Source organism: Erpetoichthys calabaricus, chromosome 16 (assembly GCF_900747795.2).
Source record: "Erpetoichthys calabaricus chromosome 16, fErpCal1.3, whole genome shotgun sequence".
NCBI classification, from domain to species: domain Eukaryota; kingdom Metazoa; phylum Chordata; class Cladistia; order Polypteriformes; family Polypteridae; genus Erpetoichthys; species Erpetoichthys calabaricus.
The window spans coordinates 6,361,743-6,378,422 of NC_041409.2; the positions used below are offsets into that span (position 1 = coordinate 6,361,743).

Here is a 16,680-nt window from a genome sequence, read left to right on the forward strand (position 1 = left end):
CGCCGATTACACTTATTCGCAAAGATTTCCACTGTCCCAGGAGCCGACGGGGCACTTGAAGTGTGACAAACAGTGCAAGAAGAGATGACACTGTCCAAAACTGCAAAGCTGTTGACCCAGAGGAAAAGCCTGACATTCCGTGCCTCCCAGTGTCCACTTTGTTCTTACGACCCCTCGCCGCTGAAGGCGGTCTCGTCTTCACATTGTTTACAGCTCGGTGCAGTTAAAAGGTAGAAAGACGCAAAGCTGTTTTCTTCATCTCTCTTACTATCAAGGTGTAGCGCGTACCTCTTAAGTTGAATGAGGAGCCCAGCACACACAAAAATCTCCTACTCTTAGGAAAATTAATTCTATTAAGTACGGAACCCATCCGAATCTTAGCCCCAATTTGATATCCTCATCTGGAGTTGTCTTTTATGAATTTATACAAAGGAAATAATCACCCCAACAATTCTTTAAACAATCAAAAAAGAATATATTATAAATCAAACAAAACAATAAACACCCTTTAAATCCTTGTCAAATCTATAATAACTACACCAACCCTAATTAATATGCCACCCCCTTAAACACTCTATAATATACTCCCCAGAAAATGGCGAAACAGCAAAGAAAACAAGCAAGCAAGGAAAAGAAACGGAAAATTACCCTATTTACAAACAGCACACATACATTCACAGTACTTAAACCTATATTACATCTACAGTATATACAAATATAAATTTGACACACACACACACACACAATCCCCACACGTTCCCCAGTCTCTTTTATATTAACTTTGTTTTAAAGTCTAAATTCACACGGCCTGGGAAATCTGCAATGAATCCAGTGATCAAGTCAGATACGTTCCGCTGACTCGTATACTGAATTTAAATGTAAAAGAAGTGATTTCACCGGCCTGGCGACGATTCCTTTGTTGAAGGAAAAAGTCCGTCTCACCCGGGTGTCTCAGTGTTAGCGTCCGTCCATGGCCGATGCCCACACCATAAAGGTCCTTCTAGGTTAGCCGGCACCCCTTCTCCGTGCACCCAACCGACCTTATTACGGAGTCTCACTTGCTTTACCACTGGCTTCTTCTTTACATTCACCTTCCCAGCTCCTTATTTAAATTGTCTTTTTTCTTCTTTTCAATATCAGTAAAATAACTCTCACACAAATAATAAGTTCCTATATTATAATATGTTCTGTGGTCATACATAATTTCCGTTACCTGTGGTCATACGTCATTTCCGTTTCAAACACGAAAAGAATTTTATTTATATAGATCCATCCAGTGTCACGCCAGACCCAGCAAGAATACAGAGCGAGGCAGGAACAATCCCTGAATGGGCGCCAGCTCGTCGCTAGCGCTGTGACACCGTGTTCTCACATGTTTAATTATTAACAATATAGGTTATTTAAATAATGTTAACATTTTATCTGTATAATGTAATAAACATATTTTGCTGTATTTCATCTTAAAGATGATATTGTCATATGTAAATACACGCTTTATAAAGTGGCTCAGGCTGTGCAATATTATAACTGTATCGCATGTTTACTGTAAGAATATTGTACTTATAAGTACAAACAGATCTACAAGGAGCACTTGATGGACTGATTGATTGCGTTTATAGTTCCAGGGATGAAACTGTTTCTGAACTGTGATGTCCCTACAGGAAAGGCTCTGCAGCATTTGCCGTATGAGAGCAATTCAATAGACAGCATAACTGAGGCAGTGTGTGCTTGATGCTGTATACCAATAATTCTCTTTCTGATCAGCTGCTGTACAGCTGTGATTCCACACTCAGATACAGTGATATAAATACACCGAGTGGTGCAATGAGAGTAATATGGAAAAAGATGATCCGCTGTGGCAACCCCTAATGGGAGCAGCTGGAAGAAGAAGAAGAAGGTGCAGTGAGAGGAACAACACTAAATCAGCTATGGTATTTGGAATAGTTTGGCCATTCTGTGGACCATTATATTGTTACAGGTTAATTACAATCAGATGTCTTAAACTAATAAACAATATATGGTTAATTTCAGTGTATTTGATAAAGACGCATCAGGGATGTGGATCTAAAAAAGAAAGGGAAACCACACTGGAACAAAAGCACCACTTTGACGTTGGGTGCCGCCAGTTTGCAAAACCGAGTGGAGAACTTGCGTACACCAAGCATGTAGCTGGCATGAAAATATGTGTGGCTTTATGCCAAGTTTAGGTTTTATACATCACGATTTGAGCATGGAAACGGGAGTACGCAACATTTTTGTGCGTACACACCATTTATACTTGAGGCCCCTGGTGATTTCCAAAAAGATCTCGGAGCTGATTTGGCAGAATTTTATTCCAATGAAAAGTGTATTTTTGCATATAAATGAGGATGGAGGGATTTCCAGGGGCAAGGTCTAGTAATAAAATGTATTAAAAAATTGTATCAATATTAAACGCCTAAATGTTAGGGACAGCTTTAGGACAGTAAGAAGGCTGTTTAAAATGAATTTGTCTGGTAACATTAAAATTGCCATGAAGACTCTAAAAAATAAAAACTTTTAAGCTAGTATAATATTTTGCTCAATTTACTCATGATGTAACTGTAGATTTGCATTCTCATTACTGAAGTATAGTCTTGCATAGTGATAACATATGATTGACTTGTGGAGTTTCTATTATCATGCTGATTACTTTATTCACGTTAACAACTGCTTATGCCCAATTTCTGATCAGCAGCTATATGCAAAATTAATTCTATACCTGGTGTAAGAAGCTGTAAAATCAAGGGAAAACAATAGTAGTTCCATATATTCTCTATTTGACTGAAACTGGATTTCATTGATATGGTTGGACATTAGTTAGTGAAGCTGACTCAGCTAAAAAAAACCCAGGTGGTGCCCACGCTGGATTAAAAAACAGCCTAGTGCTTGCTCATTTTTCTCCAATGTATGCAAGGATTCCCTAGGTACTCCAGTTTCACCCATACCTAAACAAATTTATATTGGCCCTGCATGAGTGACTATGTTATAAAATTAACTGGCACCATATTCAAAGTTGGCTCCTTCTCTGTTCCCAAAGCTGCCTAGATAAACATTTGCTCTAAGCAGTCCTTTATAGCACAATAGGTGAGTTAGAATTTTTTTTTTTTTTGTTTAACTGGCCGATTGCCCAATAATAATGTGAAATGTGTTTCAGAATTATCTATAAAATAATATAAGCTAAGCACAGACATTTTGTCACATTTAAAGTTTCTTTGCATTAAATTGGTTGCTTTTATACCATGAAAGCACACTGTTCTGTCAATACAAAGAATACTATATGAAAATAAACTGACTCATATGCTTTGGTCAGCCATTGCATTCAAGAGAATTTGAATGTAAGAAGTAGTGGTGCACAGATATTATTGTGGATTTTTTTGGTTTGCACTGAATGAGTGTAGTGCACTGGGTAGACATTCTTTTACTACTGTTTATACTGTGGTAGCTTAGCAGCACATAATTTCATTTTGCAACAGCAATCTCTATCTTGGTTATGGAAATACTAATCTCATTTTTCAACAAATACCTTAAAAATACATCTAGAATCAAGCTGACAAAGTCCCAATGCAATGTCTGTACACTCAAAGTTTTTTGTGATGTTCCATTCAATGCCAATCATTTTACTCTGGTGTTTAAAACACTTTTTTGACTTTGAAACTGTTCCTTAAAAAAAAAAAAAATTTATGCAGCTCAGATCACACTAGGTTTTTGTTTTGAAACTGCTATAATCCATTTTTTGGCAATGATTACAAAATCACTTTGTTTCTTCTGCAGCATTGTACAGCAAGCAAAAAACCTGTTGGCCTGTCTGATTACAAGGGAACTTCTTTTGCACGAATCTGAAACATCTCATCAAATGTTCAAACAAAATTTTTCAAACAGCACATTTCCCTTTAGTTATAAAATGTCACATTACGTGTCTTCATATTGATTAACATTTTTCTTTTCTATTACAAGCATGACATTGATATTCTATTTAAAGATGTTTCTTTAATATTAACTTCAGAAATTATTTATGATAATGAAATTAATCAATTAAAAATTTAGGAAAACAAAGTTAGAAACCATCCAAGTCTCAGCCAAGCATTGGGTAATTACCAGTAGTGAGCTGGTATGCATGACACAAACGCATGAGAGAAAAGTTCTCCTTTAAAGGTTTCCTCTCCCATCCATCCATTATCCAACCCGCTAAATTTGAGCACATTTCTCCAGTTTTGATGTCACTACATTGGTTACCTGTGTCATTCAGAATTGACTTTAAAATACTGCTTATGGTTTACAAAGCATTAAATAATCTCGCTCCATCTTATCTATCGGAATGTCTGATACCTTACACTCCAAATCGTAACCTTAGATCTTCAAATGAGTGTCTGCTTAGAGTTCCAAGAGCTAAACTTAAAAGAAGTGGTGAGGCGGCCTTCTGCTGTTATGCACCTAAAATCTGGAATAGCTTGCCAATAGGAATTCGCCAGGCTAATACATTGGAGCACTTTAAACAACTGCTGAAAACACATTCCTTTAACATGGCTTTCTCATAGCTTCATCTTAGTTTAATCCTGATGCTCTGTATATTCAATTAAATATCATTATTATTCATGGTGGCTCCAAAATCCGTACTAACCCCTACTGTCTCTTCTGTTCTTTTTCTGGTTTTCTGTGGTGGCAATCTGCGCCACAACCACCTAATCAAAGCACCATGATGTCCCTACATTAATGGATTAAAGACCAGAAGTCCATGTGACCGTCATCATCAAGTCCATCCATGAGAACCCTGAATACAATGAGGACTGATTGAGGTCGTTTATGTTAGGTAGAATGCCTAGAGCGGGCTGGGTGGGTGGCCTCGTGGCCTGGAACCCCTGCAGATTTTATTTTTTCTCCAGCTGAGTTTTTTTTGTTTTTTCTGTCCTCCCTGGCCATCGGACCTTGTGTTCTCTTATTTTAATTCTTACTGTGTCTTTTTTTTCCTCTTTCTTCATCGTGTAAAACACTTTGAGCTACATTATTTGTATGAAAATGTGCAATATAAATAAATGCTGTTGCTGTTATATCCTAACTATAGGGTCACGGGGATCTGCTGGAGCCAATCCCAGCCAACACAGGGCACAAGGCTGGAAACAAATCCCGAGCAGGGCGCCAGCCCACCGCAGGGCATGCACACACACACACACACACACGCACACACACTAGGGACAATTTAGAATCGCCAATGCACCTAACCTGCATGTCTTTGGACTGTGGGAGGAAACCAGAGTACCCGGAGGAAACCCACCCAGACACGGGGAGAACATGCAAACTCCATGCAGGGAGCACCCAGGAAGTGAACCCAGTTTCCTCTCCCTTTTTGTGTATATAACACAAGTAAAGAACCTCTTAATGTCATATATTTTAGTATTACAGATAAGTATACTTTATGAAAATAGAAATATTAAGAAACAAAGTGTAATAAACAAATGAAAATTTAACTTTATTATTGCATATAGCATATAACTGTAGAAACAAATTATATATAAATAGTAAACTAAAACAGTAACGATACCAAAAAAAGAGGATTATATAGGCAGAAAGACACAATCTCATTAACAGTGCAACAACATTGTGTAATTCATTCTTTTAATTACTTATACAGTAATCCCTCCTCCATCGCGGGGGTTGCGTTCCAGAGCCACCCGCGAAATAAGAAAATCCGCGAAGTAGAAACCATATGTTTATATGGTTATTTTTATATTGTCATGCTTGGGTCACAGATTTGCACAGAAACACAGGAGGTTGTAGAGAGACAGGAACGTTATTCAAACACTGCAAACAAACATTTGTCTCTTTTTCAAAAGTTTAAACTGTGCTCCATGATAAGACAGAGATGACAGTTCTGTCTCACAATTAAAAGAATGCAAACATATCTTCCTCTTCAAAGGAGTGCGCGTCAGGAGCACAGGCTTTCAGAAACAGAGAGGAAAGCAAACAAATCAATAGGGCTGTTTGGCTTTTAAGTATGCGAAGCACCGCCGGTACAAAGCTGTTGAAGGCGGCAGCTCACACCCCCTCCGTCAGGAGCAGGGTGAGAGAGAGAGAGAGAGAGAGAGAGAGAGAGACAGAGAGAGACAGAGAAAAACAAAACAGTGAAAAATCAATACGTGCCCTTTGAGCTTTTAAGTATGTGAAGCACTGTGCAGCATGTCGCTTCACGAAGCAGCTGCACACAGAAGGTAGCAACGTGAAGATAATCTTTCAGCATTTTTAGACGAGCGTCCGTATCGTCTAGGTGTGCGAACAGCCCCCCTGCTCACACCCTCTACGTCAGGATCAGAGAAAGTCAGCGCAAGAGAGACAGAGAAAAGTAAGTTGGGTAGCTTCTCAGCCATCTGCCAATAGCGTCCCTTGTATGAAATCAACTGGGCAAACCAACTGAGGAAGCATGTACCAGAAATTAAAAGACCCATTGTCCTCAGAAATCCGCGAACCAGCAAAAAATCCGCGATATATATTTAAATATGCTTACATATAAAATCCGCGATAGAGTGAAGCCGCGAAAGGCGAAGCGCGATATAGCGAGGGATCACTGTACTTGTGTGCTAAAGACTATAAATTAATAATTCATAGCTAGAGAGCAAGTACGTTTACTGGATTCTATATATTACTGTGTATTTGGGATATACAGGTCAATCAAACCTGTTAAGCCATATCATCAGGGTCACGGTCAGAAGGTATGGAACTGTAAAATGAACCTTAGGAGTCTTAATGGGATCAAGCCTCATGCGGGGAGGGAAAATGGTGGGGTGGGGGGATAAAGGGGGGAGAGAAGGAGAGCAGGCTCTATCTAATCTATTCTTCTAATCCTTATAACTATAAGTATCATCGTAATAATAGGCTATATGGCAATAACTCATGGGGAAATTTAAAAATAAGACTAAAACTGCCTCATTACCAGTTAAGACTATAAAATGACATTAAAAACTCAGAATCAATGTCTCTATGATGGGACAGTTAATTTTGTGAGCTGGAATGTTAAAGGCCTGAGTCACGAATTAAAGAGAAAGAAAGTATGCTCTCACCTAACAGGCTTAAACGCTAAAATAGTATTTTTACAGGAGACCCACTTACTAAGCAAGGATCAGTCCAGACTACAAAAAGACTGGACTGGCCAAATGTTCAATTCTAGCTTTACAAAGAAAACTAGAGGTGAGGGAATTCTCATACACAGAACAGTCCCATTTGTAGCATCAGATGTAGTATTGGACCCTGAAGGGAGATATGTGATGGTCATGGGCAACTTATTTAACAGTAAAATGATTTTGATAAATGTTTATGCACCCAATGTCGATGATAAGGAATTCATGCAAAATCTATTTGCATCCATTCCCAATGTGAACACTCATAAAATTATAATGGCTGGGGACTTTAATTGTGTTTTAAATCCACTCTTAGATAGGACTCCTGTGACAGGGGGGACGACATCTAACACTGCAAAGACAATTACACAGTTTGTAACTGACCACAACTTATCAGACCCCTGGAAGTTTCTTAATCCAAACTCAAGAACATATTCATTCTACTCACCAGTGCATCATAGCTACTCAAGAATTGATTATTTTTTTTATAGATAATAATTTCTTGCCTACGATTAAATCGTGCAAATACGACACAATTGTTATCTCCGACCATGCCCCTCTAGTCTTGGAGCTAAAATCATTAAGCCCGTCACACTCACCTCGCAGATGGCGTCTTAATCCTCTTCTATTGGCAGACGACAACTGCACAGAATTTATATCCAAACAAATCAGCTTCTTCCTAGAGACAAACACACCCTCAGAGGTTTCTGCAGGAACACTCTGGGAAACTCTAAAGGACTTCTTAAGAGGACAGATTATTTCATATCTTTCCCAAAGAAATAAATTAGAAACCAAGAAAGCGTCAGAGCTAAGAAGCGAAATTACTAGAATAGATGAACAACAAGCCAGGCGTCCAAGTGAAGCTCTTCATAGGAAAAGGCAGGCTCTGCATACAGAACTCAACATCTTGACAACTAAAGAAACTGAACAGCTTATTTATAAGTCCAAGACATCATTACTATGAACACGGAGAAAAAGATAATAAGCTTTTAGCTCAACAAATTCACAAACAAGAAGTTCGCAATGCAATCCGAGTAATCACCAACACAAATGGAGAAGAAATCATTGACCATAAAAATATAATGCACACATTTAGAGATTATTATAAATCCTTATATTCTACTGAGTTCAAAGAAGACAATACACAATCTAATGCATTTCTGGATACATTACAGACACCACAAATAGATGCTTTAAGTGCTGAGGAACTGGATAAACCTCTGACCCTATCAGAATTACTAGATGCTAGTCACTTCAAAGTGGGAAATCAGCAGGCCCTGATGGTTACCCCATAGAATTTTATAAGAAATTCTCTACTCAGCTAGCTCCCCTCTTATTGGCAACATTTACAGAAGCTAGAGACAATCAAATTCTATCTCAAACTTTTTGTCAAGCATTAATCACCGTCTTTCCTAAACAAAATAAGGACTTGTTACAATGTGCATCATACAGACCAATTTTACTCCTGAATAATGAAGTTAAGATACTCTCAAAAATTATAGCTAGAAGGATGGAGAAAGTGCTGCCCTCAGTAATATCACAGGATCAAACTGGATTTATTAAAGGCCGACACTTATCTTCCAATCTCCGACGCCTGTTTAATGTAATATATTCACCAGCAAAGTCAAACACCCCAGAGATATTACTATCATTAGACGCAGAAAAAGCATTTGATATGATTGAATGGAACTACCTTTACACTGCATTGGAAAAATTTGTGTTTGGCCCGAATATTTGTGCATGGATCAAACTACTGTATACCAATCCAGAAGCTTCAGTTTGTATTAACAACATTTGTTCAGACTACTTTAAGCTAGAACGTGGGACCAGACAAGGATGCCCCTTGTCACCACTGCTGTTTGCAATCGTCATTGAACCACTGGCGGTTCACTGTTGAAATTCTTATCAGATAAAGGGGATTATCAGAGAAGGACTGGAACAGAAAATTTCTCTACATGCAGATGATATGGTTTTATATATATCAGACCCAGAAAACACTGTGCCTGCAGTTTTAACAGCACTCACAGAATTTCAAAAGATATCTGGTCTCAGAATTAATCTGAATAAAAGTATACTCTTTCCAGTAAATTCACAAGCATATAATATTAGATTGGACACCCTACCTTTTACCATAGCAGATCAGTTTAAATACCTTGGGGTAAATATCACAAGTAAACATAAAGCTCTATTATTAAAAAAAATTTGCCGTCTGTATGGAAAAAATTAAGCAAGACTTGCATAGATGGTCAACCCTTCATCTAACTCTAGCCGGAAGAATTAACGTTAAGATGAATATCCTTCCTAAACTTATTTTTTTATTTCAAAACGTTCGAATATATATCAATAAATAGTTTTTTAAGCAATTAGATTCAACTATAACCTCATTTATTTGGAACTCTAAACACTCGCGTATCTGAAGAGCGACCCTACAAAGACCTCAGGCAGAAGGTGGCATGGCTTACCTTATTACTAGGCAGCAAACATACAAGCCATAAAAATCTGGACACAAAAAAATGAACATGCACAGGCTTGGCCCACAATAGAATTAAAATCCTGTAGTACTACTTTATACTCCCTGCTCTGCGCTCCAATAAATGCAAGTTATCGCAAATATACTAATAACCCAATTGTGCTTTACTCACTTAGAATATGGAACCAACTTAGAAAGCATTTTAAGATGGAAAATCTTTTATCTGTGGCACCTCTGCAAGAGAACCACCTCTTTCAACCCTCGCAAACATATCCAGTTTTTAATACCTGGAAAGGATTTGGGATTAAACTGCTCAGAGATCTTTATATAGACAATATCTTTGCATCCTTTGAACAATTACGTTCCAAATTCAACCTCCCAGCTACACATTTCTTTCACTATCTTCAAATTAGAAACTTTGTTAAACAGAAACTGCCCGATTTTCCTCACCTCGTACCCTCCACCATGCTGGAAAAAATACTGCTCAATTTCGAGGAATTAGACACAATTTCCGCATTATATAAAATCTTACTAGAATCCCTTCCTTTCAAAGGTCCAAGAGGTCATTGGGAAAAAGATCTCTTAATCAATATATCAGAAAAGGAGTGGAAGGTAGCATTGCAGAGAATTCACTCGAGCTCCATATGCGCAAAGCGTAGAATTATTCAACTAAAAATTATATATCAAGCTCATCTGTCTCGCTTAAAACTGTCCAAAATGTTTCCAGGGCAAGATCCAACCTGCAAATGCTGCAACCAAGCTCCTGCCTCACTGGGTCACATGCTCTGGGCCTGCACCCAACTAACATCATTTTGGACCAAAATTTTTAAGTGTCTTTCAGACAGCCTTGGTGTCACAATCCCTCCTAACCCATTAACAGCTGTGTTCGGTGTTCTTCCAGACGGACTTGAAGTGGAGAAGGACAAGCAAACGGTGATTGCATTCACTACACTTTTGGCACGCAGACTTATTTTGTTAAATTGGAAGAATCCTAACTCTCCCCTGATAAGTCAGTGGGAAACCGATGTATTATATTATTTAAAATTGGAAAAAATCAAATTCTTAGTTAGAGGATCTGTACAGAATTTTTTCAAAACCTGGCAGGATCTAAATCAATAATATTTTAGAATAAGAAGAAATAATTGTTTCCGCATTTCTTTCCCTTCTCCATTTTTTATTTACCTATATATATTTTTTCCTTTCTTTTGTTTATTTTTGCCCTATTAAAAAGCCCTAAGCAATCCTTCTCAAGGGTGGGGTTTGATTTGTCTTCAATTCTTTTTTGTATAAATTGATCTATTTGTATGGAATGATTACAATAAAATTAATAAATAAAATTAAAAAAAAAAAAAAAAAAAAAGGAGTCCTAGGACAACCGCTGCCTTTAGGTTTCCCACCCTCAATGGCTGGGAAAAGCAGGCAGAAAACCTGGGAAATAACCTGGACATACTTCATAACGAGTAAGAGATCATATTAATGTGGATGTCAAGAAACAATGTGGTGCACTGTTTAAAAACACTGCCAAGGCTATAAATGCAAATTTTATATCAGATTTTTTTTGTTTTGGGCATCAATATTTTCACCAGTTTCTGTAAATAGTTTAAATTTAAACAATCGAGTAACATATGAAGCAAAATGTTTCATCTGCCTGTTTCTTTTACATTCTGTGGGAGAGAAGAACAAATTGCAACAATTAGAAAACTACTAAGTTTTGTTGTTCTCTTGGTCTTAAAATTGCAAAACTTTCTGTTTACTTCTAACATATTTTTTCCATTGTTTACCAACTAACTAACAACCTGTAGACTGAAAATTGATAATAATCCTCTCCCTTTAAATAAGTAAGAATGTGGCGGAGGTATGGAGGGTGAAATTGCAGGTCACATTTACAGAAACAAGTGACCACTACATACTGTACCAAGTGTTACTTGGGCTTAGCACTGTAAAGTGGATCATTACACATAAACCCAAGTGTGACTTTGGCTTAACCACATTTACATAAAATTCCAAGCTTGAGTTACACTATTATATCTTAGTTTTAAAGGTGACTAAATAAGTCAAATCATAATAGGTAGCTGTTTTAACAAAGATCAACTAAAATTTGAAAACAAGAAGGGCCCGCTTGATAATCTGTACCAATACACAATTTTGCAAGTTTAACTATTTTCCACTGATCCTTTTCTATATTTTGTCAAATGCTACTTATTACTTTACTTTGTTAAGAACTCATATTAAAATAAAATTGGGTCTGTGCAAGATGTTTTTAAAATCTACTAGTGGAGTGCCATATTGACATTTTCTAGATTCTTACAATTAGGATTAAATATTAAATATAACATTTTGTCCTCATTAAGAAATGCACTTTTTACTTTAATTGAACGAGTCATTAAACTTTGGTGGTCTACATGCTTTTCTATTATTCACAATACTGAAAAATAGCATTGAGAGATAATGTAATTTTTCAATGAAATCAAAAGATGACAATACACACATGTCATTGATGCCTGAGAAATTTTAAGTTTATACTAGAAATTTGTACATCACAAATAAACACTTACTGTTGTGTTTGAAAACTCTGATAGTTGCTCCAGAAAGTCTTGCTCCCAGAACCAATGATGCATGATTTAGCTCATCACTCAATATGAGACACCCCTTTTATTAAGAGAAAAAAAAAGGGAAAACAACTCTTAACAGGAATATATGGAACAAAGGGATCATATGCCTTACTTTTATAACTCATAGAATATGTTTAGTCAAATACTGCAGTAATACTCAACAGTGTTACAATTAAATTTATTTAGGATTTTACATAAAACCGAACATTGTAACACTAATATAAGAAAATTATTTAATTCAGATACATGAATTACTTAATTTATTACATCTTGCCTGAAGAAGGGGCCTGAGTTGCCTCGAAAGCTTGCATATTGTAATCTTTCTAGTTAGCCAATAAAAGGTGTCATTTTGCTTGGCTTTTCTCTACATTCATAATGGCTAACACGGTACAACACCCTAGTACTACATTAATTTATGCATATAGTAAGACTAATAATTTTAAACCATTTCATATTTCCTAAAGTTCTTTCTGTCTAGAGGAGTACTTGCTTTACAAAAAAGCTCCATTTTGTCTTTTTTCTCTTTCTTCATCATGTAAAGCACTTTGAGCTACATTGTTGTTGTTGTTGTTGTTGTTGTTGTTGTTGCTGTCTAAAAATAATTCCCAAGAAATTACATAAAACAGTTGGCAGTACACATGTATTTGATGTATTTACTAAAATAAAAACTCTTTTCAACATTAATGGAATATTCAATATAAAAATATATATATATATACATATTTTGTTAAAATATTACTTAGCCCATGTGATGTCAGAGGAAAAAACAACAATCTCAGGTTTACATACAGAAAGACAGAAAATAGTTTTACCATATAGAGTCATGTGAAAAGGTTTGGGAACCCCTCTCAGCCTGCATAATAATTGACTCTACTTTCAACAAAAAAGATAACAGTGCTATGTCTTTCAGATGTTCCTAGGAACATCTGAGTAGTGGGGTGTTTTCCGAACAAGGATTTTTAGTGAAGCAGTATTTAGTTGTATGAAATTAAATCAAATGTGAAAAACTGTCTGTGCAAAAATTTGGGTCCACTTGTAATTTTGTTGATTTGAATGCCTGTCACTGCTCAATAGTGATTACTTGCAACACCAAATTGGTTGGATGAGCTCATTAAGCCTTGACCTTCATAGACAGGTGTGTCCAATCATGAGATATAAAGGTATTTAAGGTGGTCAATTGCAAGTTGTGCTTCTCTTTGACTCTCCTCTGAAGAGTGACAGCATGGGATCCTCAAAGCAACTCTCAAAAGATCTGAAAAGAAAGGTTGTTCAGTCTCATGGTTTAGGGGAAGGCTACAAAAAGCTATCTCAGAGGTTTAAACTGTCAGTTTCAACTGTAAGGAATGGAATCAAGAAATGGAAGGCCACAGGCACAGATGCTGTTAAACCCAGCAGGTCTGGCAGGCCAAGACAAATACAGGAGTGGCATATGCACAGGATTGTGAGAATGGCTATAGACAACCCACAGATCACCTCCAAAGACCTGCAAGAACATCTTACTGCAGATGGTGTATCTATACATCGATCTACAATTCAGTGCAATTTGCACAAAGAACATCTGTACAGCAGGGTGATGAGAAAGAAGCCCTTTCTACACTCACGTCACAAACAGAGTCACTTGTTGTATGCAAATGCTCATTTAGACAAGCCAGATTCATTATGGAACAAAATGCTTTGGACTGATGAGACAAAAATGGAGTTATTTCATCATAACAAAAAGAGCTTTGCATAGCAGAACAACGCCGCATTCCAAGAAAAACACCTGCAACCTACTGTCAAATTTGGTGGCGGTTCCATCATGCTGTGGGGCTGTGTGGCTAGTTCAGGGACAGGGGCCCTTGTTAAAGTCAAAGGTCGGATTAATTCAACCCAATATCAACAAATTCTTCAGGATAATGTTCAAGCATCAGTCACAAAGTTGAAGTTACGCAGGGGTTAGATATTCCAACAAGACAATGACCCAAAACACAGTTCAAAATCTATAAAGGCATTCATGCAGAGGGAGAAGTACAATGTTCTGGAATGGCTGTCACAGTCCCCTGACATGAATATCATCACAAATCTATGGGTTGATTTGAAGCAGGCTGTCCATGCTCGGCAGCCATCTAATTTAACTGAACTGGAGAGATTTTGTATGGAAGAATAGTCAACAATACTTCCATCCAGAATTCAGACACTCATCAAAGGCTATAGGAGGTGTCTAGAGGCTGTTATTATTTGCAAAAGGAGGCTCAACTAAGTATTGATGTAATATCTCTGTTGGGGTGCCCAAATGTATGCACCTGTCTAATTTTGTTATGATGTATATTGCATAATTTCTTTTAATCCGATAAACTTAATGTCACTGCTGAAATACTACTGTTTCCATAAGGCATGTCATATATTAAAAGGAAGTTGCTACTTTGAAAGCTCAGCCAATGATAAACAAAACTCCAAAGAATTAAGAGGGGTTCCCAAACTTTTTCATATGACTGTAATGGAACCTAATGGTTACCAATGCCGGACAACAGCAAACAACATGAAAAACATCCATGGAAAAAAGAAGAGCCCTTCCTGTTGTGACTAGTGACCTGTAACTTTGCATGTACAGCAAAGAAGACAAATCTTAGTGGTTTCATTATTGTCAATACAGTTTTCATAAAAAAAAAAAAAATCATGTATTAAAACACAGAAAAATGCCTGCAACAGAAAGCCGTTACAACCAGAATAATAACTGATAATTTTCCAAACCTTGCCAACAAGTGCTGGAATGTTCATGGAGTTAGTTGCAAATCCCATGCCAAATGCCATAGATGCCTCAACACCTAGAAATTTAGCAACTAGCTTTTCCAGTTCTTCATGTTTATCCAAATTACCTATGAGAAATAGAAAACAAATACATTTAAGAAGGAAACTGCATGATTCATTATACTTTGAGACAAGAAAAAACACCGGTGATCATTTCTCAGAGCAATTCAATACCATTTTTCTATACAGTATTGGAGCTAAAGCAATCACAGTAACACACAGTTTGAAATTAGTTTTTGAGACAACAGAAATTCTTTTTGAGAGCTCATTGGTACACAGTATGTTTTTTCTTCAGCAAAAGTGTAACATAGGTGGCATGGTGTTTCAGTGGATAGGCTTCTGCATCACAAGTTCACCATCCAGGAATTTAATGATACACTGTTAGGATAGGCTCCAGTACTTCCTGTGACAATGGCATAAAGCAAGTTTGAATCGAATGTTAAAAAATAAAATGTGATTTGGCATGGAGTATTCCGTATGTGTTATCAGTTATGTTCGAGCCATTATTTTAAAAGGTCTGATTAGTATAATAGTAAATGACTGTGCTTTTTTTAACCATCTGACTAGCCAAAAAAAAGAACTTTACAATATGAAAATTAAAGATTCCTTAACAATATTTGAGATACAGTTTCAAAATTATTTGTTCAGAATGTTAAGTGAAAAAAGATATGCTCTGGCACTTACCAGCTTTTGTCAGAGAATGTAGATAAATAAAATACTGAATCATGGAAAATGGCAAGATAGCCTACCTCTGTTACAATGCTAACATCTTGCTTTCCTTATAATCTCTCTACAACATAAATTGTCTATATTAAATATCTTTAAACAACATTGCCTTGGTAAGTTTATATTTTTATAAATTTTGACAAGAAGCATGTGTAATTAATGCAATTTAAGGATGCAGCATTTTCTAAAATATGATGAAAATCTGAGGACAATGGAGTCAACAGCACCTCTAGAAGAACAGAGTGATTTCAATAAAAAATATGATAGACTGGACCAGAGTCCATAGAGACTGACCGAGAGCCAAGTCCAATGTCATATATATCCATTTACTCATTTTCTGAACTCGTTTAATCCAATTGCAGGATCACAATAATGCTGGAACAGAACAAAGCTGTAAACAGTCCTTAACATGGAAAGAATATATTGCTATACACTCAGTGCCCATTTTATTAGATACACCTATGTAGTGTTTGTGCCCTCAGGACTGCCACTCAAAGGATGTTTTTTTTTTTTTTAAGTTTACTGCACTCATATCTGTAAACTCTAGCAACTGTAGTGCATGAAAATTCCAGCAGAGATGTCCTGTTTGTGAGATGCTAGGGCCACCACATCTGCACTAACAACAGTGCAAGTCACATAAATGATGTATATTTTCCATATAAATGTACAACTGAACAACAACAACTAAATTTCATGACCATGTCTACATTTTTGCATGTTTAATTTAAGGCACAAGATTTGGTCTTTCAGAGAAGCAGCACATTAGTGTTAACAGACAGGTGAACCTAATAACAATACAAAATGTGTGTGAACACATATATTTAGCTGTACAAATGGATTTCCTCTATAAATTCTTAACTTTAACTTCCTAGAAGGTAAAAACAGTCTTTCAATTTTTTCAGTTCCAATGAACAATATCTGACCTAACCAGACACTATGAATAACAATAAATTATTTT

The 16,680-nt window shown here is 36.6% G+C and overlaps 1 protein-coding gene across 1 annotated transcript in view; it reads right to left on the minus strand.

Annotated features, from left to right (window-relative positions):
* The window catches only part of sptlc2a (serine palmitoyltransferase, long chain base subunit 2a), a 96,219-nt gene that overhangs the window by 47,653 nt on the left and 31,886 nt on the right, over positions 1-16,680 (minus strand). The window contains exons 5-6 of the mRNA XM_028821235.2: positions 14,940-15,064; positions 12,153-12,246 (exon numbers count right to left, since the gene is read on the minus strand). Coding sequence (XP_028677068.1) covers positions 12,153-12,246; positions 14,940-15,064 — 219 coding nt within the window. The remainder of the gene's footprint in view (positions 1-12,152; positions 12,247-14,939; positions 15,065-16,680) is intronic.